The 26,427-nt window shown below is 42.7% G+C and overlaps 1 protein-coding gene across 1 annotated transcript; it reads left to right on the top strand.

Annotated features, from left to right (window-relative positions):
• The first annotated feature begins 1,645 nt into the window (after nucleotides 1–1,645).
• Nucleotides 1,646–5,105, top strand: pou3f1 (POU class 3 homeobox 1). Its single transcript, XM_021595383.2, has one exon. It carries the CDS (start codon nucleotides 1,702–1,704, stop codon nucleotides 2,830–2,832), a length of 1,131 nt encoding a protein of 376 aa, XP_021451058.1. The 5' UTR covers nucleotides 1,646–1,701; the 3' UTR covers nucleotides 2,833–5,105.
• Nucleotides 5,106–26,427: the final 21,322 nt, after the last annotated feature.

Consider the following 26,427-nt stretch of genomic DNA (forward strand, 5'->3'; position numbering starts at 1 on the left):
GCTTTGCAATTCATAGAATTGGTAATTTGCTATTGGGACAAAACGTGAAGGGAAAAATAATCAGATCAACCGGGAGAGGAGTGCGGAAGAAGCCAAGAGGGAGAAACACAGGATTTTCACTCTAAGTTGCTGTTTAGTAAAATGCTTCGAGAGAAACGCTATAAAATACCTTCTGCTTTTCATGAGCTTTGCATATAGGTCCACATTTTTACGGGTGGTAAAATTTAACGTGATATTTGGAGATGATTTTATTTGACAACCATAACTTTTTAAGAAGGTGCTCTTATACAGTTTAGACATTTTAGTAATTTAGCAGACGCTCTTATTCAGAGCGATTTACAGTTACACGTATAACCACCATTTGAATCCAGAAACACATTACTATCCATGCCCTTGTTAATTTAGCATAATACAAAAATGTGCAGATTCATGTTACAATTTTCCAAAGCCCTATCCAATGACAAAAGTGTAAGTGCACGTGTGTGTGTGTGTGTGTGTGTGTGTGTGTGTGTGTGTGTGTGTGTGTGTGTGTGTGTGTGTGTGTGTGTGTGTGTGTGTGTGTGTGTGTGTGAGAGAGAGAGAGAGAGAGAGAGAGAAAGGGAGAGGGAGAGAGAAAGAGAATGATAAGCCTTGATGAGGAGATCATACACTCGAAAAAAAAGTTATGGATAGAACCAAAAAGGGTTCTATGCTTGCTTCATATATGGCACCCTTAAGGTTCTATACAGTACCGAAATAGGTTTAATATTGAACCCTATATGGAACCCAAAGTGAAGAAGAACCCCTGGTGTTCTGATCGAATAACCATACAAAAGGTTTCTATATAGAACCTTTAGGTGTGCCATATATGAAGCAAGCAATAGAACCCTTTCTGGTTCTATCCAGAACCTTTTTTTTTCTCAAAGTGGTTAACATTGGAAATGTCATAAACAATTGGGATAAACGATTAAAGGGTAGCCTTTATTATTAAAGAAAACGCATTGAGATTTGTCACACATTCTCACCATATTCATAGACATATCAACATCACACAGTGCTTATTCACAAGCATCTCTTTTTGAAGATGTTTGTGGGTGGTTGTAATTCTGGAACACTACACTATAAGAATACGAATCTCCTTAAATAGGGAGCGCTGCAGTTAGTCATCACTGACTAAAAGGATATCAAGGTGGAGGGGGGGGGATTTTGTCACCCCATCAAAAAGATCCCGGTACTCCCCCACGTGGTTATTTGAAAAACAACCCGAACGAACCCAACGAAACCCAATAATTTCCTACTGTTTTCCAACCCTCTCCGCCCTGGCTTGGAGAGAGAGGATGGATGAAAAAATTAGAAAGGGGCGAGTGACTGGGTTCTGTGCGCCTGCGACATGCAAACAAGCAGCCCACGAGAGAGGGATAAGGGAAAGGTCATATTCAGAGACCGTGAAGTTACCAATACCCTAAAATATAAATTTAATATATAGAATTAACATGTTTCTATATAGTATATGTGAAACAGAGCCCTATTCGTTATGTGCGTAAAATGCGCTCTGCAACGTAGGCTATGCCTCTTGTGGGCTTGAATCCGTAAGGAGCCAATACAAGCGAAGAGGAGGCGTGTCTTAGCTCTTCCCCAAGACCTCCCAGAGCAGGTTGTTGCGTTTTTAGCTCTAAAGCCTCCAGACCTCCGAAGTACTCGTCAGTTTTCGAAGTCGGAGCCATGGCTACAACAGCTCAGTATATTCCGCGGAATAACTCCTTACCGTCCAACCCGCTCATGCATCCGGATTCGGACAGGATGCACCAGGGGACGACCTACAGAGAGGTGCAGAAAATGATGCACCACGAGTACTTGCAAGGGCTAGCGGCGACCAACACCGGACATCCGATGAGCCTGACGCACCACCAGTGGCTGCCCACCTCCAACACCGACTGGACCAGCGGCACCCATATCGGGCAACAGGAGCACAACAAAGCCAGCGTTCAGGCGAGCCGAGAGGACCTGAGCAGCGGCTTCCACCATAGATCTCACCTGGTGCACCAGCAGACGCAGAGTAGCCACCATGGGTCGTGGGCGCCAACCACGACGCACCACTTGTCCCCGCTGTCTCCTGCCTCCAACGGGCACCAGTCGCTAGTCTATTCGCAGCCGGGATACACGAACCTCAACGCCATGCTAAGTCCCCAGCCCGCCTCTCTGCACCACGGCATGCGGGACCCGCTCCACGACGATACAGGTAGCCATGACAACCAGATGGAGTCCCCCCAGCAGGCGTTCAGCCACCACCAGGACCACTCAGACGAGGATGCGCCCAGCTCCGACGACCTGGAGCAGTTCGCCAAGCAGTTCAAGCAGCGAAGGATCAAACTGGGCTTTACACAGGCGGACGTGGGCTTGGCCTTGGGCACCCTGTACGGAAACGTCTTTTCTCAGACCACTATCTGCAGGTTCGAGGCACTGCAGCTCAGCTTCAAGAACATGTGCAAACTTAAGCCACTGCTAAACAAGTGGTTGGAGGAGACAGACTCAAACACTGGCAGCCCCACCAATTTGGACAAGATTGCTGCGCAGGGCAGGAAAAGAAAGAAGAGGACCTCGATTGAAGTTGGGGTGAAAGGGGCGCTGGAAAATCATTTCTTAAAATGTCCCAAGCCCTCTGCCCATGAAATCACCAGTTTAGCCGTCTCTCTTCAATTAGAAAAAGAGGTTGTCCGTGTTTGGTTTTGCAACAGAAGACAAAAAGAGAAAAGAATGACGCCGATAGGGGTCCCTCATCCGAATATGGAGGACGTATATTCTCAAGCGGAGACACCCCCTCTTCACCACACATTACAGAGTCCTGTGCAGTGACTGTTTTCATGAACAATCCTACAATTTCGGGGGAAACAAGAAAAAAAGGGAAAGGACTATGGAGTTTACAGTATTTCATTTTGTTTTACTGAGAGAGAACAGAGACACGGCAAAGTTGGACAGACAGATGAGTTTTGTCCCAGTAACCGGAGCTTGAGTTACAACAACAAATAGGTAGAATGGAAAATGGTTGACAAGAAAAACATACACTATTACTGAATTGATTTCGTTCACATTTTAAATGAAACAAATATCTTTATTTGCCAAAATTCTATGGAGGAGGTAAAGTAAATTCGATGTTTCGTGGCTGTTCAAAGGGTAACGATTAAATGTTGCAAGTGGTGTCTTGAACTGATGGCGCTCACCACAGTGCGAGGTGGTTGCCTGAAAATGATCAACAAAGGAGACACACACACAATGAACATTTTGCTTTTCAGGCTTAAAACCGATTAACCAATATTTCTAATTATAAGCCTATTCTTTCGCTTTGTTCTATTAATTGTGATGTTTGATTTGTTTGGAATATTTTAACTTCAGTGTCTCTTCTGTTCTGAAGACTGTTTTTATTGTTTCTCTCATTTTATTAGTGTACTGTAACTCATCAAAAACGCCTCCATTACTCCTACTGTTGACACTACGTCATCTGGCCAGAGGAGTTTGTGAAAAGATGATGGAAATTATGGCACCCGTTGAATGACAAAAATCCCCACACTTAAATGTCAGATGCATTTCAAAATTGACGAATGCAGCAGGACAGCTCACGTCTGGCAGCCTTAAAACATGTATGCTTTGCAGATAGCAACAGACGCTAAAAAGGGCAATATGGATGAATACTTTATGAAACATGTGTTTCTTGTCGGTTTTCAGTATTTGTTTTGATTGTTATTTTCCTTTTGTATGGAGCACTTATTCTTTCGTTGAAATGATCATTGCAATTTTATATTCGTTTTGTTTTCAGAATTTGTTTTGAGGTAGGCCTTTACTCACTATTTTCATGTTTACAGGTTCCTAAAATCACTCCAGGGCACCGTCAGCAACTTGCATTGCTAACTGCCAAGCTATTCCAACCACCTTTTGGAAAGAGATTGGTTTAATACGAAATGAAAGTGATATTCTCAGGTAACTTCAGTGCCCCAGGTCGAAGTGTCACGCTGTTCTCATTCTTTATATCATAATAAAAAGTAGAACTTGAATTCTTTACCTTCTATATTGATCTGAAAGGTAGCCAATGCTACACCCCATTAATTTATACCATTCCTATTATTGTATTATAAACACTATATACGGATAATTTCAGAACATTCTCGAATGAAAAGTGATGAAGGGACCTGTTTTACATATATATATATTTTTTCGGATATGGAGAAGAAAGGAAAAAATCTGATTAACTAGCCTACTCGTGCGTTGCGTGTCATTTCTCAAGGCTCTGGTACATTTTGATGGACAGTAGCCTATAGTACAATTGCGTACTGCAGACAGTGCTATTCGATACAGCGGGAAAAAACTTTCTTCAAAAAGGTGTTTGAAATAAAATGTTGCCAGGATTATTTCCGATGTGTAAATATGTCGAATATGTAAACATGTATTTGTTCTGAGATATTTTTTTGTTGTTGGTTTGTTTTGTTTTTCCGGCAGTTTTGTACACTTACTAATTCCAAGAAGATATTTTAATATGATTTCATTTATGAATCTGACCATTTATATATATATTTATTTCCTAAATGTGTTTGGAGCTTTTTGTTTGGCTCGGTTAATGGTTATGTTGCAGTGGATTTCAATATGTTTTGTTCACTACATTGGTTGTATGTTGATTGCTAAATGTAGACTGCAAAGTCACATTTCTCCTATTTATGTTATAGTAATATTTTATTACTTACATAAAACGTATATACAAGAAAAGGTATTTTGTCTTCATTCAAAAACCAAACCGTTTTCCTTTGTTGCTTACTATTGTGAAACCACCAGATGAGAAAAAATATATACAAATGTATGTGGTAAACAGAAATCAAATGCATTAAGATAGTGTGTTGTGCTTAACCACTCTGATTTAAACAGTCAGAAAGTGTTGATTGCAACATGTGTTCAGTTTAAACCAGTATTCCGTTATGTAATTGGGATTAATTTAAATCAGAGGCTGTGTACATGTGCTGTTTTAAAGGGAATAGACAACAGTATGTTTACCTCAGGCATTCATATCCGCATCAAGTCCACACAATCCCTGACGTTGTTCACATCTCTGTGTAATCGCAGTATTAAATTGTGCAATATTATTACGAAAATAGTGTATTTTTATTGACTGATGTACCAATTACTATTAATATTATTATTAGTTAATACTGTGATATGGCAATAACAATGTTTTGCCAGGTAAATAATAGTATGCTACATAGCAGCAATTACTTTCTCTTGGTGCGCACCAACATACCGATTGTAATCTTATTTAAAACTAGCAGCCTACAGTGTTAAGGTACTTGTAAAATATGTCCTAAAATAAATACACACCTTCTATTGTATCTTAAACTTCTGCTTTGAGAACAAATAAAGTGCCTGCGAGGGATTTCTGAGTGTCTATAATCATACTAATAATGACCAAATTATGGGTTATTGGAATATCAACTAGGCCAATGGAGTACAGTCCAAGACCGCACACACCTCTCCAAGTGTTCAGAATAAGTATAGGCTATAATACAAATAGTTTTTTCGTTTTAAACATCACGCTGATGTTATTAAATTGTCTGTAATAGGCTATGTTGAATTAGAGCAAAATGCAAAGGAATAGGCTCGCTACCATTTGGATCACACAAACACACCAGCTCCATTGAAACACGCATAGTAGACTATGTGGGGCTATTGCCTACAGCTAACGCAGGCCTACCGATAGCCATGTAAGAATAATTATGAATCTGGACACACAATTAGTTTGTATTATATTTTGATATTCATATTAATAAGATAAAGATGACGCAACTTTGCTTTCTGGGAAGAAAACAAGATGTGGGTGGACATTATGCTATGGGGGAAATTGTTAGATGACAAGCCGTTCTGATTCGGGAAATGAAGGCCTAATATTGCAACTCATTCGCCAATGCCATTGCGTCTCACCAGTTTCAATGCCGCAAATGACAGAGAAGTCATCAACAATTTTCTTTAATAACAGTCAAACTAACCCAATATTTCAGAGTTAGTCAAAAGTCCAAAGAAACGTTTAACATCAAACTGTATGAATTTAGCGCGAAGTATTGTTATGTTTAGCCTAATATGTTCAGTTATAGCTCTAGAACTTAATCAAGATACTGTACATCTGTAGTGTCCATATTTGACATTAGCACAATAAGAAATGTCGATTTACTCCACATTATATTAAGACTGTTTTACTTTAGCCTAATCCTAGCCAGCAATAGGCCTATTTTTAACAATGCATCGCATAAACAAATGCTATGGATTGAAAACATTTATTATAGCCTTCAATAAAACCGAGAAGGATCATTTACATGACTTGCTTGAATAAACCCTAACAAAAAGTAGGAACAATTGTTTTGAATAGCATATAGGTTATCGATATCAACTGGAGTGAAGGCAAACTTTTTGTCAGATAGGAATTCTTGAAGTGACGTTTAGAGACGTTAAAAGTTGTCCTTCAGATAGAAAAACCGAGAACAGAAGATTCACTCTCTCTCTGTTGGTGGGCCTATATCATTTCCTTTTATACACATCTCATCAAGGATATCATTTTGTTTCCCTCCCCACTGTTTGATACAATTTCATAATGCCAAGCGATTATGCATATTGACATTTCCACGTATTTCAGTCATCCAAATGTAGCTAATGATCTTTAGGCGCTCCTTGTAAAGTCATAGGAGCGCTCGGATTCTATCATCCAATAATAAATAGTGTATTGGAGATTAATACAAATCTGATCAATTTGACCCACACATAGGACCCTATAACATAACTTCACATACGAATAAAATATAAGATACTGTAGGCCTTGAGAAGTGTCAGCTCAAACTGTTTTAAATGAGCCCAAATTAGGCTTGACGATGTTGAAGCATTTTGAAGAGAACGGCGCGTCTCAAGCGCCCCCAAATGGTACAACTCTGTTCCTACAACTGTAAGAGCTCAGGCGAGTCACTGAGCAATTTGTTTAAAATCTATTGGAAGAATAATACACAATATTATATCTGCATCAGTGGAGGCGGATGTCAAGTTCTTCCACATCGATTCTGACAAACCATTTCTGTATGGACATCACTTTGTGCACAAGGGCATTGTCATGATGAAACAGGAAAGGGCCTTCCCCAAACTATTGCCACAAAGTTGGAAGCACAGAATCGTCTAGAATGTAATTGTATGCTGTAGCGTTAAGATTTCCCTTCACTGGAACTAAGGGGCCTATCAAGAGCCATGAAAAACAGCCCCAGACCATTATTCCTCATCCACCAAACTTTACAGTTGTCACTATGCATTGAGGCAGGTAGTGTTCTCCTGGCATCCGCCAAACCCAGATTCGTCTTTCGGACTTCCAGATGGTGAAGCGTGATTCATCACTCCAGAGAACGTGTTTCCACTGCAGCAGCTTTACACCACTCCAGCAGACGCTTGGCATTGTGCATGGTGATCTTAGGCTTGTTTGCAACTGCTCGGCCATGGAAACCCATTTCATGAAGCTCCCGATGAACAGTTCTTGTGCTGACGTTGCTTCCAGAGGCAGTTTGGAACTCGGTGGTGAGTGTTGCAACTGAGGACAGACAATTTTTACTTGCTTCACCATTCTGTGGTCATGTTCTGTGAGCTTGTGTGGCCACTTCACAATAACAGTCGACCGGGGAAGCTCTCTCATGGGCAGAAAATTGCCGAACTGACTTGTTGGAAAGGTGGCTTCCTATGACGGCGCTACGTTGAAAGGCCATTCTACTGCCAATGTTTGTCTATGGAAATTGCATGGCTGTGTGCTCAATTTTATACACCTGTCAGCAACGGGTGTGGCTGAAATATCAGATTCCACACATTTAATGGGTATAGTGTACAAGGAACACAACAAAATAAATGCAATCTATAATCAGCATGTGACTGATAGGTCCTAAACATGTCGTGAAGTGGTTCTGTAACAGAAGATTCTATGTACATCCCAAATGGCGTCCTATTCCCTATATAGTACACTCCTTTTGACCAGCTCTGGTAAAATGTAGTGCACTATGTAAGGAATAGGGTGCCGTTTGACACTGAATGTGCTCAAAACTCAACTAAACGGCTCGTCTGAATCACATCTCCACATTGGATCCACACTAGACACCTGGGATTTGTGAGTTATAGGTTTCATAGGGAAGACACAGTCCTTAGAGAACTCTCCCACCAGCATCACTCATTATCTGGTGTGGAACTTAAAATGGTGCCACTTTTGGACCTAAATCATGCAATACTGGTCATACTTTTGTACTGGAATATGACCTTCAAAATCCCCACAAAAATCATGAAGCACAGCCTGGATGATGATAAAACTCCACCATCAGTTGTCATCCAATAAGCCAGATTCAACTGATGCAAACAGAGAAAGTGTATTAAGCATACAACAAACACAGTAACGACCTTTGGAACATGGTTGTCTGTCCATGTGGCTAAAGTGCATGCTGAACATGCTGGACCTGAACTAAACGAGATGCACCATCAGTAATGCCACATAAGCCCGTATTGAAGTGCGGTTGCGTGGACCCAGGAAGTAGAATTTAAACCAGCTCACAGCTGATGCAGTAGGAAGGTCAACGATGACATAATATGACTAATTGCCTTTCACTAGTTCCCCATTTGCTTTTTAGCTCTGCTGTGTGGCATGGCACAGGATGGAGATCACCAGCACTAAGTACTTCCTGACACTATGTCTGGGTACCAAATGGCACCCTATTCCCTATATCGTGCACTACTTTTGACCACAGCTCTATGCTTATGAATAAATTATATAGGGAATAGGGTGCCATTTGGGAACCTTACATAACAACGTAAAAAAATATAAAAAAAACTTGGTCAATGATGGTGGTGTGTCCAGTGGAAGGAAATGCAAGATACATTTCACTTCTACATAACAGTTTGTCAGATGTTTTCAGATGTCGTGGGACATGGTTTCATCTTGACATTAGACTACTTTATAGAGGTGTGAAAACATCTGATTAACTTCTATTTGAAAGTTTAATGTGCCTGGTACTTTTCGGACCGGGCCAGTAGAAGATGTGCCAAACTAGCCTACCAGGCGAGTAACATTTCATATTTTCATAACATTTCATATTGCAAAGATTTTGGACCTTTGGCTTGGTTGAATACCAACTGGGCTAGTAGAAATTGCGGATTAGTTACCTATTTGGGTCATACAATAATCACCACCATTTTGTCTCATTAGTAAAGTCAGAAGTTACCTATCTCCGTTAGCCTGGTCCCAGATCTGTTTGACAATGACCATAGGTTGGATTTAGAAAGACAGCACAAATATATCTAGGACGCCCATTCTCTCCCTGTCCTCTCTTTCCCATAACATACAGTACAGACTGACTGGTGCCAAGCACCATTTCAAGACTGGTGCTGGAGCCAGCACTAGGCATTTGAACACAGCACACAGACGCCTGCCTGCCTGTCTGCCTGCCTACCTCCTTCATCAGGGAAGTATCATCAAACACAGGAGATGTGGATTAGTGATGATTAGCAGGGATTAAAGCTGGTTAATGGTGGAAAAATACATTTAAAAACCAGCGGCTCAGGGGGGGATTTTGCTCGCACTAGAGGATTTGCATTGATCCGCAGCAAATGAATGAGGATTAGCCGCATCTATCTGCCAACAGATAAATAACATTAAGCGTATTATACGGCGTCGCCTGTTATTAACAACATTACAAACAAGCACAACAATGCCGGCAATTATGGAAATAATGGGCTTGAATAATGCTCTTCGGTGCGATTCTCTCCCAACTCGCTATGGAGGAGATACAGTAGCTAAGAGGATGCTGAAGACCTATGCTCCTGAGAAGGGTAAGACCCCCAATACTAGGTTGATACAACTACAAGGCCCCCAGGTATTCATTGTATGGTATTGCTTCGTACAGTACGGTGCTTTTCACATTACTGAGCCGAGCTGAACCGAGCTGATTTGGCCAGGTCACGCATACACTATATCTGGACTCATGCCGGAAAGGACAATGTGAAAAGGAAATATCAGAGCCAGCACAGTTCGGTTGGGGACAGCATGCTAGTGTGAAAAGGCTATTAGAGTACTATGGGGTACTCAAGTGTTCATTTTACAGTCTCTTTGGTGCACTAAGTTAGCTAAATTGATCATTCAGGAAGACAGTCACTATAGATGTAAATTCAACATTATTCACTCTGAACTACATTAACAGCCATTAACAAAAAAAAAAATGTATTAAAACGTTTTTTTAAAATAATTTCTTTAGTCTCTCTGTGTTTCATCATTTCCCTTCAATTCGCAAGAGGCCGAATGTATCTCACAGGAGAACGCATCCGAGCGAGCGAAACAGAGCCCCTCTGTCTCTCTACGTGTAGGCCATCTATCTGATGCTGTCCAAACGAGTATGACATTGTTGCCGCCCGTAGCATTAAAGGCAAGGGAAGCCAACGAGCATTTGGCCTCGCTTGATAAAAAAGTACAAAAAAATTGGTCATCCAGTTCTGAGTTGAACTGAGCGAGCTCAACGTTGAATGGTTCTGGTGCACCCCCAAAAAAGTGTCAAGGGATTTTGGCATCCCACCTATCAAATCCTATTGAGAGCATACATCATTGACAGAAACATTTGAATTGTTGCATCTTGTTGTATTGTTTTCCTCCAGTGGCTAGCTAGCTATCTAGCTAAAATGGTCCCTTACTAAATTAGCCATGGATGGAAATAGGGATTTGGACTTGTGGTTTTACTTAATTCTCCGTACTGGCCAATGATTATAACGGTGATTCTGATCCAACCATTAATTCATACATTGTTGTGCCCCTGGCCTGAGAGGATGGAAGTTCAATATGTAGCTAGATGTAGAAGGCTAATATTAACTAAGTAATGTTGCCCATGAATGGAAGTTAGGCTAGTGAGCAAGCATTTTAGCCAGGTAGCCTAGGTCAACTAAAAATAAAAGTGTGTACTGTATGACAGAGTGATAGACCATTTTGTCAACAGGAAAGAGAAGAGGATGACATTGGCGTTTCTCTCAAGGAGGGTTAGTCAACATGTGTTCCTGCTTGCATGAACGCGCACACACACACACACACACACACACACACACACACACAAATCAGAACCAAGGACAGCCACATCAATTTAGCTTAAATTGTTTTTGGTATCTTTTAGTTGTCACTGTACTAGACTAAGCAGAGGTTTGATGATGTTGAAATGGTGCTGGAGTAGTGGAGGCAGCTCCTGTTTTCTTTGCGACTTGCGGTAACTCTCCGTGGTTCTAAATCAATAGTTGTTAAGTGATCCGAAAATGTGGGAAACATTAACTTGCTTGACCATGCTGTAGCTCATGCAATATGTTTTGTGGACTTCACTTGACAGAGGTTACTATCTGGTTTTGTGATAAAACAAAGGTGCGGTTGAATTTACTCTGCCACTGTGTCTTCTTATTGTCTCGGCCTTCATAGGCCTATATATCACGGTCGCAAGGCATATGAATTAACAGGTTAAAGAGTAAACAATGCACTTATCACAACACATAGGTTGTTATATGGCTTTTTTGTTGTTGTCACAGCTAAGAGATTGAGTGGAAGAGAGACAAGTGGGTAAAATGCTCCATATATCCCTATCTTCTAGCCCAGGCAGGTGAGAGTTCCAGTGTGTTCTCCTCTCTCTTATCCTCCAACAGTTCTCTTCCCCTCGCCGTTTATGTAATAAATACTGCACTCCCACTTTGAGATCCAAAGATGGGGGATGGGTTTGGAGGCAGAAAGATGGAACAATGCATTTTTTCATAAAAAAAAAACAGTTTTTCCCCCTCACACCTCATGGTTTCTTCTCCTCTGAGCGACTTGAAAGATGGGCAACAATGTGGCTACACAGTGAAACCCTAGTTACCATATGAAACGCTCCACAGACCCAGTGGTGAATTGGAGAAAAGAGTAAGGGAGGAAAAGTGCTGTGTTATTTATGATGTCGGGCCTGTAGCAGTGGAGGCTTCTCAGAGGAGGAAAATTTCAGAAAAATTTAAAATAATACTTTTTTAAAAATATAAAACTAAACTAAATATTCAAGTCACCAAATACCTGATTAAACACATTGTTTTGCAATTACATTCTACAATAATCTCAACAGCACCCTCTACCGTAGCACCATGGTGTAGCCGGAGGACAGCTATTTTCCGTCCTACTCTGGCTACATTAAATTCAACACCAAACCAAGACACTCGTGCTCCTCACCCCCTTCCTTAGACCTACATGGTAATTATGACAACTTCCGGAGGACATCCTCCAACTAATCAAAGCTTTTGCACTATGAACCAGCATGTTGTCCATCCAATCAAAGGATCAGATAATTAATCTAGTACTATGCATGTGTGATTTAGAAGCTTGGTGAGTTGGTGACATTGTTGGATAGATTGAGAGATTGAGATAATTGAGCATTTTTAGTATATTAACCAATTCAAATGAATTTCATCAAACTACTGGAGACGGAGGAAGTAGATTATACAGTGTATATAGAAAGTATTCAGACCCCTTGGCTTTTTCCACAATTTGCAAAATATTTCCCTCATCAATTTACATACTTCTCCATAACAACAAGGCAAAATAAGGTTTTTAGACATTTTTGCAAGAAAATAAAATAAAAAATACCTTACTTACATAAGCATTCAGAACCTTTGCTATGAGACTTGATATTGAGCTCAGGTGCATCCTGTTTCCACTGATCATCCTTGAGATGTTTCTACAACTTATTTGGACATGATTTAGAAAGGCACACACCTGTCTATATAAGGTCCAACAGTTGACAGTGCATGTCAGAGCAAAAACCAAGCCATGAGGTTGAAGGAATTGTGTTTAGAGCTCAGAGAAAGAATTGTGTCGAGGCACAGATCTGGGGAAGGGTACCAAAACATTTCTGCAGCATTGGAGGTCCCCAAGAACACAGTGTCCTCCATTATTCTTAAATGGAAGAAGTTTGGAACCAACAAACCACTCTTCCTAGTGCTGGCTGCCCGGCCTAACTGAGCAATCGGGGGAGAAGGGCCTTGATCAGGGAGGTGACCAAGAACCCAATGGTCACTCTGAGAGAGTTCCAGAGTTCCTCTGTCGAGATGGGAGAACACTCCAGAAGGACAACTATCTCTGCAGCACTCCACCAATCAGGCCTTTATAGTATTGTGGCCAGATGGAAGCCACTCCTCAGGAAAGGCACATGACAGCACGCTTGGAGTTTGCCAAAAGGCACCTAAAGACTCTCAGACCATGAGAAACAAGACTCTCTGGCCTGATGAAACCAAGATTGAACTTTCTGACCAGAATGCCGAGAGTCACGTCTGGGCGAAACCTGGCACCATCCCTTTGGTGAAGCATGGTGGTGGCAGCATCATGCTGTGGGGATGTTTTTAGCGGCAGGTGATTGGGAGACTAGTCAGTATCAAAGGAAAGATGAAGGGAGCAAAGTACAGAGAGATCCTTGATGAAAACCTGCTCCAGAGCGCTCATGACCTCAGACTGGGCGACTGCTCAACCCCCGACAGGACCCTCGGGAGAAGTCTCTGAATGTCCTTAAGTGGCCCGCCAGAGCCCGGACATGAACCCAACATTTCTGGAGAGAGATCTGCAAAGAAGAATGGGAGAAACTCCCAAAATACAGTTGAGCCAAGCTTGTAGCATCATACCCAAGAAGCTGCCCAAAAAGATGCCAAAGGTGCTTCCACAAAGTACTGAGTAAAGGGTCTGAATACTTATGTAAATGTAATATTTCATTTTTTCATACATTTGCAAAAATTTATAAAAATCTGTATTTGCTTTGTCATTATGGGGTATTGTGTGTAGATGGATGAATGTAATAATAATGTAATCCATTTAAGAATACGTCTGTAACGTAACAAAATGTGGAAAAAGTCAAGGGGTAAGAGTACTTGCCGAATGCACTGTGTATTGTTTTCTTGGTTTTCTAACTTTATTTTTGTGTCCATTTATTCAATTTATTTATAGCTAGCTACCAAAGTGCAGTTTTATCCGCGAGAATGGCTAGTTAACGCTAACTACAATGTAGTGGATTCTTTGTTGAAGACACCTTTAATTGCCCACATCAGATTGAAGCTTCTGGGAAACAGCTGCATCGATCCTGTGTTGGACAAAGTTCTGTGAATTCAAACTGCGCAACACAACCAGAAGGTAAGAGGAAACAGGGATGTTCTCAAGTGGCTCATCGACGCTACTGCATTTTTGGACATGTAAGAGTTGTCTTTTAGGGGGAATGACGAGAGGGCACATTTAGCTAACAACGGTCACTACAAGGAGATTTCAGAGGTAACTGTACGTTACGATGCTTAACTTGTTGAACATACGGAATTTTCTGCTATCATCTCTGGGATGTCGAAATCAATTCAGAATGATTTGATAGCTGCCATCGCATCATCCATAAGCTTCCATCTCATCATCCATCATCCAGTGCATTTTTGTCACATGCGAAATGGGTGAATCCTCAGGAATCAGCGGTTGCTTGCAGTTGTCAGTTGTCGTCAGGTATGTGAATGATCAGGGCTTCATTCAGGAAAGTTTATTGGGATGCTTTGATGTGTCAAGTGGGCAAGATGCGAGAGTGAGTTTAACTTAGTGGAGAAACGTGTTGCCGATACCTAGGATGACTCTAATGTAATAGAATGTCTCTGCTATTTGTATTTACGTCTAAGTCCCATCCTGCTCCCTGATTAAGAGGTGATGACCACTCACGTTACCGGTGTCAACTCTCTCCTGACATGAACTAAAGCCATGTCTCATGTGTTCTTTCATCCATTGGGCATTGAATGTTTCCTCTCCCAGCCACGTGTCCCTGTCAATTTTCTCTCATTAATGCATGTAGAGTCAACCACATACACAAATACAATCACATTATTACACATCAATGTGATGTAAATCCTTGCTTGGACTAACTCATTCTTAGCTCTTTTTTTTCGAACTGTTTTGTGTTGTTGTTTTTTGTCTTCCCAGTCAAATCCTGTTCTGCCCTCAGTGGAAGAGTTGAGCCACTGAAGCCAAGCCTCTGAACACCTCAACTTGTGCCTCGTACTCTCACTCAATCACTGCTGTGATCGCTTCCCAACACTGTATAAATAGTCCTCTCATTTCCATTCCCCATAATATGTTACTATAAATGCCTTCATTAAATGTTTTAGGTTAAAATAATTTTGTCTTTTTGAAATGATTTTTGAAACACCCGTTGCTGTCTCCGTGTGGTCCATGCCTGTACCATTGGTCTCCCATCCTCCTCAATTTCTCAAGTCACCAGCCTCTGTTGGCCTGTAGCTATATGGTTCATCCTTCATGCAGACTCCCAAGGTATAGATCTGTAGAGAGCGGGGCATAAGTGCAGGTTTAAAAAGTTCCTCTCCCCCCCCTACCTCCCATCTCTCTTTTGATCTTCTCTGGGTTTTGAAGAAGAACAGAAGACGGTATCCTGGCTTCATGACTGTGAGGGGTCCCTTTCAACTGCTGAGCTGTCTTTCAGTGTGAGAAACAATTGAAATGAGAGGTCACAGCTATTACCAACCCTCCTATAGCCTGCAGGCTATACTGTAGATACAAGAAGATATTCACAACTAGAGGAATGTTTGAAGCCTTCAAAGCCACCATTTTGACTAATTCAGCTTGATGTTTGGAGAATAGTAGTACTGTCCTGCCCTACAAAGTGCACTAACTGCAAATTCGGTCCTAAATATTTGATCTGTTGTAAGGTCCAGGTGTAATATCTGATTAAAGTGGTATTTCGTTTCCTGACACAAGAACAAGCCAGACAATCAGAATAAATCATAAAGTACTAAATATTGCTCTCTGTCTGGACAGAAACAGACTTTGAAGTCAGATTTTGCAGTTCAATATTTTACGTAGTTCCTGCACTTTCCATGTGTAGGGCAGTGTAGTAGTACGCCCTATAGCTACAACTGGATCTATAAGAATAAGGAAGAGTGCACATGGGGACAAAAATTGTACTTAAAAAAAACATGTCCTCTGGTCTGATGAAACAAAAATAGAACTGTTTGGCCATAATGACCATCGTTATGTTTGGAGGAAAAAGGGGGAGGCTTGCAAGCCGAAGAACACCATCCCAACTGTAAAGCACGGGGGTGGCAGCATCATGTTGTGGGGATGCTTTGCTGCAGGAGGGACTCGTTCACTTCACAAAATAGATGGCATCATGAGCAGTAAAAATATGTGGATATATTGAAGCAACATCTCAAGTCATCAGTAAGGAAGTTAAAGCTTGGTCGCAAACGGAACTTCCAAATGGACAATGACCCCAAGCATACTTCCAAAGTTGTGGCAAAATGGCTTAAGGACAACAAAGTCAAGGTATTGGAGTGGCCATCACAAAGCCCTGACCCCAATTATATAGAAAATGTGTGGGCAGAACTGAAAAAGCATGTGAGAGCAAGGAGGCCTACAAACCTGACTCGGTTACACCAGCTCTGTCAGGAGGAATGGGCCGAAATTCACCCAATTGTGGGAAGTTTTGGCTACCCAAAACGTTTGACCCAAGTTAAACAATTTCAAGGCAATGCTACCAAATACTAATTGAGTGTATGAAAGAAATAAAAGCTGATATAAATCATTCTCTCTACTATTATTCTGACATTTCACATTCTTAAAATAAAATGGTGATCCTAACTGATCTAAAACAGCGAATTATTACTAGGATTAAATGTCAGGAATTGTGAAAAACTGAGTTTAAATGTATTTGGCTAAGGTGTATGTAAACTTCTGACTTCAACTGTATACATATCCATTGCCTGTATTCATATACTGTATAATGTTGTTCACGGTGCGGGTGTGAAAAACCACAAATTGTAAATGTACCTTAAAAGAGACATCCCAAAGATGATCCGGAATACCGTGCTGTGCCAACCTATTCATGAGTGCCGTGTATTCAATAGTTGACGAGTGAAATCAATAATGCTTGTCCTATATTGTCATGAGTGCTACAAATATGCATGTCCTAAATTCTCACTTGTGCCATCTATTAAGCTTGTTGGCCAATGATATGCTCAGGGGTGAAAGTAAGGCGGTGCGGTCCGGTACCGTGTCGGCGGTGCGGTCCGGTACCGTGTCCCGGCAAAATAAATAGTGGAGGTACCCCAGTAAAAACTTGAGTGTATCACAATCATGAACACAAAACGCCAACAGAACTACAGGCTATTACACCATCCTTTAACATTACCGCATGTCAGCCACATTAAAAAAAATTGAAAAATTTACTTGCAACCGGGTGGTTTACACTCAAAATTGCATTGTGGTTTGACAAAATCAGTTACATTTTGCCAAAGCGGAGATGAGTGGCCAAGACTGAGACGTGCGTGGACAGCAGTGGACGCATCAATTCGGGTGTAGGCCTAATAACAATCCCAGAATGTTATTAAAATACATGTTTAGGTGTTTGGTAACAGTTGTCTCTTTCCATTCATCAAATTGTGGGTGTGCAGTGTTTTGATGCTGGAATCATTTTGTGAGTAGACAAACAATGGCCAGGTAGCTTACAAGAATGCTTCGAAGTGATTGTTTTACAGTCAGATGAAAACATCATGACCGGTTGTGTTATGCCACATTAAAAGGGAATAAAGTCACGTCCTCTCACTGTCAACTGCGTTTATTTTCAGCAAGCTTATGTGTAAATATTTGTATGAACAGAAGATTCAGAAACTGAGACATAAACTGAACAAGTTCCATAGACATGTGACTAACAGAAATGGAATGATGTGTCCTTGAACAAAGGGGGGTCAAAATCAAAAGGAACAGTCAGTATGTGGTGTGGCCACCAGCTGAATTAAGTACTGCTGTGCATCTCCTCCTCATGGACTGCACCAGATTTGTCAGTTCTTGCTATGAGATGTTACCCCACTCTTCCACCAAGGCACCTACATGTTCCCGGACATTTCTAGGGGGAATGGCCCTAGCCCTCACCCTCCGATCCAACAGGTCCCAGACATGCTCAATGGAATTGAGATCCGGGCTCTTCGCTGGCCATGGCAGAATACAGGATTTGCAGGAAATCACGCACAGAACGAGCAATATGGCTGGTGGCATTGTCATGCTGGAGAGTTATGTCAGGACGAGCCAGCCTGCAGGAAGGGTACCGCATGAGGGAGGAGGATGTCTTCCCTGTAACGCACAGTGTTGAGATTAACTGCAATGACAACAAGCTCAGTCCGATGATGCTGTGACACACCGCCCCAGACCATGACGGACCCTCCACCACCAAATCAATCCCGCTCCAGAGTAAAGGCCTCGGTGTAACGCTCATTCCTTTGACGATAAAGGCGAATCCAACCATCACCCTTGGTGAAACAAAACCGAGACTCGTCAGTGAAGAGCACTTTTTGCCAGTCCTGTCTGGTCCAGCGACGGTGGGTTTGTCCCCATAGGCGATGTTGTTGCCGGTGATGTCTGGTGAGGACCTGCCTTACAACAGGCCTACAAGGCCTCAGTCCAGGCTCTCTCAGCCTATTGTGGACATTCTGAGCACTGATGGAGGGATTGTACGTTCCTGATGTAACTCGGGCAGTTGTTGTTGCCATCCTGTATCTGTCCCGCAGGTGTGATGTTCGGATGTACCGATCCTGTGCAGGTGTTGTTACACGTGGTCACTGCAAGGACGATCAGCTGTCCGTCCTGTCTCCCTGTAGTGCTGTCTTAGTAGCGCTGTCTGGGCATCTTTATTTTAGTGTTTAGGGTCAATAGAAAGGCCTCTTTAGTGTCCTAAGTTTTCATAACTATGACCTTAATTGCCTACCGTCTCTAAGCTGTTAGTGTTTTAACGACCGTTCCACAGGTGCATGTTCATTAATTGTTTATGGTTCATTGAACAAGCATGGGAAACAGCGTTAAAACCCTTTACAATGAAGATCTGTGAAGTTGTTTTGGTTCTTCCCAATTATCTTTGAAAGACAGGGTCCTGAAAAAGGGACGTTTCTTTTTTTTGCTGAGTTTACATATTAAAAGTTATTTGACAAATCTTTACTCGGCCAACTCGCCCCACAGAGATCATATGAAATGAATAGGGATTCTATATGTGATTCTATGATTACACCTATGCCAATCCGGATCGCGGAAGTTCAGCTTTACAGCATGATTGAAATTTAAACGGTAAACACAGCATATCTTAGCTCAATCGGAAATGACCTTTACATTTCTATGAAGGTATCTGTAGCGCTTCCGCTTTACAGATCGAATAGAGCCCTTAAACTATAAAAAAACATATACTTTTAAAGAGACTTCTAAAGAGATACGGCACATTTTTGTACCACCACTTTTAAAAGACACTTTCTACCTTTTCCAAATAAAGTATTGTTCATTGTGAACTTACCTGGTTGTCTGTCATACTTCCTGAAATTGAACTGGGGCGGCATGAAAATAACCTGAGTTTGACCATATCTCACACACACACACAAACACGCACACACACACACACCAGTCAAAACAGAACAACAACAAAGATTTGAGCAAGCAAATAAATAAAGGAGGAGGGAGGGAGGGAAAGAAGGGAAGAAAAGGAGAGGAAGAGAGAGACGGAGCGAGAGATGAAATGGAGTCCTGCCGCTGAGCTCAAGGATGCTGCGTGCGACCCGGAAATTAGAAATGTACACAGATGATTTAGATGCAGCGACATGATTAGGAGGAGAGAAGAAGCAGCTGTCCCGGTCTTGGTCTTAACCAGCTCTACTTCTGAGAGATCCTCCAGGACCATGGGGGGGGACAGACAGGTACACAATTTTAGACTTCCCCTGCCCCCGTCACCACCCTGTGACTAGCATGGAGAGACAGAGAGATATACAGCAGACACAGAGACAGACATATGGACAACAGAAGCACAGACAGACAGAAAGAGAGAAAAGATAGAGAGGTAAAAAAAAGGAATTATATGAATGTGGAGAGAGTTGGGCTCATAAATATTCAGAGTTCAAGACACTTATGAAAACTGATGATGATGAAAACCCCAAAGCCCAAATAGACACTAAGGCTTTGGAGAAGAGCAGGGAATGTCTTAGGTAGTAGCAAGGGGTGAACTGAGACAGAGACCTGAAACAGGGAGGCATCATACAGCTTTGGAGGTCAAGTATGAGGATGGGCAGAATATATCCCAGAAACAATGCACTAACACAAACACAGAGAGGAATCCCCTGTTCTGGAATCAGCTGTTTTACCATTACTAAAAGCATCACCATCACAAGGTCACCTCTAAGCACAAGGACAAAACCTTCCCTTTAGAAGCACTACTCATATCCTCGAGGCATAGGGACATAATGCAAAAGAGGAGAAGGCCTCTTCTTCTCCTCGTAATGAGGAAAGCCCAATTAAAAAGGCTACAGTCCTCCTCCTCCTCCTCCTCCTCTCTCTGCCTATCCCTCCCCTTTTCCTCTCCTCCAGTGCCCTGTTATTGATCCCCTTTAACCTCGGCTTTCAGCAGTGTCAAAACTACCATTTAGGGGGTTCCCCAGGGCTGCTTGTGAGGGCTGTGCGTCAATCGCACCCCGACCCATAAATCATTACAGGGCCTGTGAGTGTCTGACGCCCGGGGAGGGTGAGGGGGATGGGGGGTGACATTCAGAGCCACCGCTCGTGGGACTCCCCCATTCACGGCTCCCTGGGGTCAGGGGTCAGCGGCGGCCCATGGATCAGGGACCCAGACGCCCCCGCCAGGCCCTGACACACACACACCCCAAGGCCCAGCGGTGGCACCTTTTTGATTTTTAAATAAGACAAAGGTCAGGTGGCGAAGGAGTCCTGTCCCTGGCCCCGCCTCATTGGCGTTCCCTACGTGACACATCCTCTTTATTCATGACTCTTAATTTCTTGGAGCTTAAGTTACCTCTACAGCAGACAGCATGGAGGCAGGGGAAAGTTAGCCAGACCAACCTGGAGAGGGAGGTTTAGAGACAGACAGACATACAAGGTTTTTAATGTGTCTTGAATTATCTGTCGTCTGATCATGATGCTAAGGGTCCATTGTTATGACACCCTATCTGTCGGTTGTGGATCTAACGGTCCATTGTTGGGACCCTATCTGTTCCTCTATCTGGTCCCCTCGCTCCTCTCACCTCCTCCAGGGCTTGAGGCGCCTCACCGCCTGAGTACTCGTCTGTCTGCACGTTGGCCAGATGCCGCCCCCTCTCCAACAACCCCTCCACCCCTCCTTTCTTCCACCCCTCCACCCCCAAAAAGCAGCACATGTGACCGATCCACTCCAGTGACTCAGCTGTTGCCAGTGCCCATCCTACTCTCTTCCCCTCTTCCCCCTTTCTCATTCTCCCCCTTTCTCCCCTCCCTCTCTGTCTCTCCCCCCCTCTCCCGCCGTTAACCTGCAGCTCCCTGCATTGTGGCATGAAGAGATGACCCAGTAGGAACTATAGTGCTTTGCAAAAGTATTCAGATTTCTTCACATTTTATTGTGTTACAAAGTGGAACTAAAACGTATATATATATATATTTTGTGTTAAAAAGTGGGATTCAAAGGCGAAGGTCGAGAGACATGCGTCCTCCAAAGCACGACCCTGCCAAGCCACACTGCCCGCTTAACCCGGAAACCAGCCTCACCAATGTGTCGGAGGAAACACCGTACAACTGGCGACCGGCCCGCCACAGGAGTCGCTAGAGCGCGATGGGATAAGGACATCCCAGCCAGCCAGACCCTCCCCTAACCCGGGTAACGCTGGGCCAATTGTGCGTCGCCTCATGGGTCTCTCAGTCACGGCCGGCTGCGACACAGCCCAAGATCAAAACTGGATCTGTAGTGACGCCTTAGATCACTGCGCCACTCGGGAGGCAATAAAACATTTATAACTAAATATAGTTGTTGCATAAGTATTCAACTCCCTGAGTTAATAGATGTTAAAAACAATTTTGCCATCAATGAGTCTTCTTGGGTAAGTCTATAAGAGCTGTGCACATCTGGATTGTACAATATTTGCCAATTATCCTTTTCAAAATTCTTCAAGCTTTGTCAAGATCTTGGGGATCATGGCAATACACCAATTTTCTTGCCATAGATTTTCTTGCCATAGAATGAGTGGACCCTGACGTGTCACAGAGCTTTTTCATGCGCAATCCCGAGAGAGTGCATTTCTTGTTTACCTTTTATATTGACAACGTTATTGTCCAGTTGAAATATTATAGATCATTTAGGCTAAAAACAATCAGAGGATTGAATATAAACATCATTTGACATGTTTCTATGAACTTTACAGATACAATTCAGATTTTTTGTCTGCCTGTTTTTCCAACCAAGCAGATGCATCACGAAAGTCAGAAATAGCGATAAAATAAATTGCTTACCTTTGAAGATCTTTATCTTTTTGCAATCCCAAAGGTCCCAGTTACACAATGAATGGTCGTTTTGTTCGATAAAGTCCTTCTTTATATCCCAAAAATGTCAGTTTATTTGGCGCAAAATACACCTATGGCAGAAATACACCTGTTCCAACTCGCCCAACATGCCTACAAAGGATTCTAAAAAGTTACCTGTAAACTTGGTCCAAACATTTCAAACAACGTTTCTAATCCAATCCCACGTACCCTAATATGTAAATAATCGAAAAAATTTAAGACGGAATAAACTGATTTCAATACCGGAGAAAAACAACGAGGAGCGTGCACTCTAGAGTCCTTCTGAGTGACACTTAGAAAGAATACGAACACTTATTCATTTTTCAAAACAAAAACATCAAACAATTTCTAAAGAATGTTGACATCCAGTGGAAGCCATAGGAACTGCAATCTGGGTCTTAATAATTAAGCTTTCCCATAGAAAAGTATTGGAAAGTTCAATGACCTCAAAAAACGAATTCCTGGAGGGATTGTCCTCGGGGTTTCACCTGCCAAAACAGTTCTGTTATACTCACAGACATTATTTTAACAGTTTTAGAGACTAGAGTGTTTTCTATCCAATTCTACCATACATATGCATATCCTAGCCTAAGTAATCCTAGCTCTTCCAAATGGAAGACCCATTTGTGACCAAGCTTTAACTTCCTGACTGATGCCTTGAGCTGTTGCTTCAATATATCCACATCATTTTTCTTCCTCATGTGCCATCTATTTTGTGAAGTGCACCAGCCCCGCCTGCAGCAAAATACCCCCACAACATATCAGACCTGAGGACATTTTTCCAAAAGGTATGATCTTTGCCCCCATGTGCAGTTGCAAACCGTAGTCTGGCCCAGACAGGATGACCACATCAGTGAATCAACCCACTCAGGTGACTCAACCCCTCCAGGGACGGCATGAGAGAGCCCCAGTAAGCCAGTGACTCAGCCCCTGTAATAGGGTTAGAGGCAGAGAATCCCAGTGGAAAGAGGGGAACCGGCCAGGCAGAGACAGCAAGGGCGGTTCGTTGCTCCAGAGCCATTCCGTTCACCTTCCCAATCCTGGGCCAGACTACACTCAATCATATGACCCACTGAAGAGATGAGTCTTCAGTAAAGACATAAATGTTGAGACCGAGTTTGCGTCTCTGACATGGGTAGGCAGACCGGTCCATAAAAATGGAGCTCTATAGGAGAAAGCCCTGCCTCCAGCTGTTTGCTTAGAAATTCTAGGGACAATTAGGAGGCCTGCGTCTTGTGACCGTAGCGTACGTGTAGGTATGTACGGCAGGACCAAATCAGAGAGATAGGTAGGAGCAAGCCCATGTAATGCTTTGTAGGTTAGCAGTAAAACCTTAAAATCAGCCCTTGCACCTTCACAAGGTCCTTTGCTGTTGTTCTGGAATTGATTTACACTTTTCACACCAAGGTACGTTCACCTCTAGGAGACAGAATGCGGCTCCTTCCTAAACGTTATGATGGCTGCGTAGCACCGTGGTGTTTATACTTGCATACCATTGTTTGTACAGATGAACGTGGTACCTTCAGGTGTTTAGAAATTGCTCCCAAGGATGAACCAGACTTGTGGAGGTCTACAATTTTCTTTCTGAGGTCTTGCCTGATTTATTTTGATTTTCCCATGATGTCAAACAAAGAGGCACTGAGTTTGAAGGTAGGCCTTGAAATACATCCACATGTACATCTCCAATTGACTGAAATGATGTCAGAAGCTTCTAAAGCCATGACATAATTTTCTGTAATTTTCCAAGCTGTTTAAAGGCACAGTCAACTTAGTGTATGTAAACTTCTGACCCACTGGAATTGTGATACAGTGAATTATGAGTGAAATAATCTGTCAGCAAAAATTTTTGGGAAAAATTACTTGTGTCATGCATGAAGTAGATGTCATAACCGACAGGCCAAAACTAAAGTTTGTTAATAAGACAAAGTTTTAATGACTCCAACCTAAACGTATGTAAACTTCCGACTTCAACTGTACCTATGTAAATGTGATATTTCACTTTTTGTTTAATTAATTAGCCAAAATTTCGAAATAAACATTTTTGCTTTTCCATTATGGGGTATTGTAACGCTCGTCTTAAGAAGTGGACCAAAGTGCAGCGTGGTACGTGTTCATGATTATTTATTCAAACTGAACACTGAAACAAAATAACAAAGTGGAACAAAATGAAACAGTTCTGTCTGGTGCAAACACAAAACACAAAACAGAAAACATAGAAATAAAGAAACTAGAATGCCCACCCTAGTCACATACCTGTGACAGGTATTGTGTGTATGAAGAAAAACATGTATGTAATCCACTTTAGAATAAGGCTGTAACATATCAAAATGTGGAAAAAGTCAAGGGGTCTGAATACTTTCCGGATGCACTCTATATGTGTTATCTAATGCTGTTCTTTTCTATTTATATGACACTTTCTGGTCAATTGTATTCTTATCTAGCCTAGATTCATTATGATTTGAACTGAGCATCATGAACATGCTCTAAACATTTTATGAAGCCATTATCATGGTGTTGTAATGCCTTCCATGCTGTGAGCTTGTTTTCATAAGCCGATGTCAAGAGACAAAAGGTGAGACGGCGAAGTCGGGGGATGGTAAGGGTGGTATGAATAAGACGGGTCTGGATTTGGTACCCATTGTTGGGGGATCTTTACATGTCTCCCCACCCACTCTTTCCCCACCTCTGGCCCAATGGGACGACCCAATTCTCCGCCCCCCCCTACCTCTTTCCCAGTGGGACAGCCCAGCCAGCGGGAGTGGGGTTTCGGACGGGACAGGCCGTCACAAAGATAATTAATTGGTGTGACACCTCTTTGGTACGCATGGCCACAGCAATTAAATGGTGTCCCTAGGCCCTAGATCGGTGCAGCCATTATCATGTGGGTGACAACACTGCAAATTGGGCCTTTCCATTCAATATGTTGACTATATGTGTGGGAATATGGTTGTACATGCATGGGTGTGTGTGTGTGTGTGTACGCAAGGTGCATGCAGGGAAGTGTGCAGGTTGTGGAAACAGGACCAGAGGGAGGATAGGACCAAGGAAATGAGAGATGGAAGGCAGTAGGGTTTCTCAACGGGTGCCTCCTGAGATAGCCAGCGTGTGTACATTTTCTGTGTGTGGAGTATGGGGGGAATATGGTGGCTTTTATATAGCTCCCTCTGTCTCTCCCACTCCCTCCAGCCATCAATTAGTGGACTTGGGTTCATGAAGGCCTCACTTTATTTCACAGAAGCCTTTGTTTCTGGCGCATTGATTTGCTCTATCCTCTCTCTCCACCTATCTCTCTCTGTGCGAGCGGGCGCCCCAGTGTTTGAAGGTTAAGATAAGACACAAGGTAGGTTACTCCCGCTCCTCCTTGCTTCTCTACTGGGTGTTGGCTCGATAGGGCCAGGGCCTCCCTGGGTAAAGAGGGCCTGAAGCAGAGTCCAAAGAGCTTTTAAACAGAGGAACACAGACGTGGCTACCAAGAGCAGAGCCAGTATTCACAAAGCACCTAAGAGAAGGATCATAAATATGACTATATGGACAGTGGGTACCTATTCCAAGATTCACACTCTGAAACACTATGTGAATACAGGCCCAGAGCTCCAACATATAGCTCCATCAGACACACTTCAAACACTCTGTTTTGTGATTTAATACGGTGATTGTAATAGAATTTGAATTACTTTTCAGCCGAGACCCAGAAATGCAATAAAGTGCACTAGTATGTGAGCAGGACTGCTTGCACACTGTTTAAATAAAGGGACGTGCGTAAGGTATACATGAGCCTTTACTGTGGTATTGTGTCCCTGTCCCTCTCTCACGTTCTTCCAGCCTGTTATCCAGCCTAGCCAGCTGTTTTCCCTAGAAGGTGAAATCAGACAGTGTGTGTCTAATGAGGGGCTAGACATCACCACCCCTTAGCCCTCCATCCCCACTCCCCCACCCCAGACACTGGGACAGGGAGAGGGGGTCCGAGGCGGGTTCCAGCCCCATCCATCACAGCCTCTGACCCACCCCGCAGTGCTGAAAAGACCATGGTTATCACTCACCCCTGACACGGCCAT

The sequence above is a fragment of the Oncorhynchus mykiss genome, chromosome 3, assembly GCF_013265735.2.
Source record: "Oncorhynchus mykiss isolate Arlee chromosome 3, USDA_OmykA_1.1, whole genome shotgun sequence".
Taxonomy (NCBI): Eukaryota; Metazoa; Chordata; class Actinopteri; order Salmoniformes; family Salmonidae; genus Oncorhynchus; species Oncorhynchus mykiss.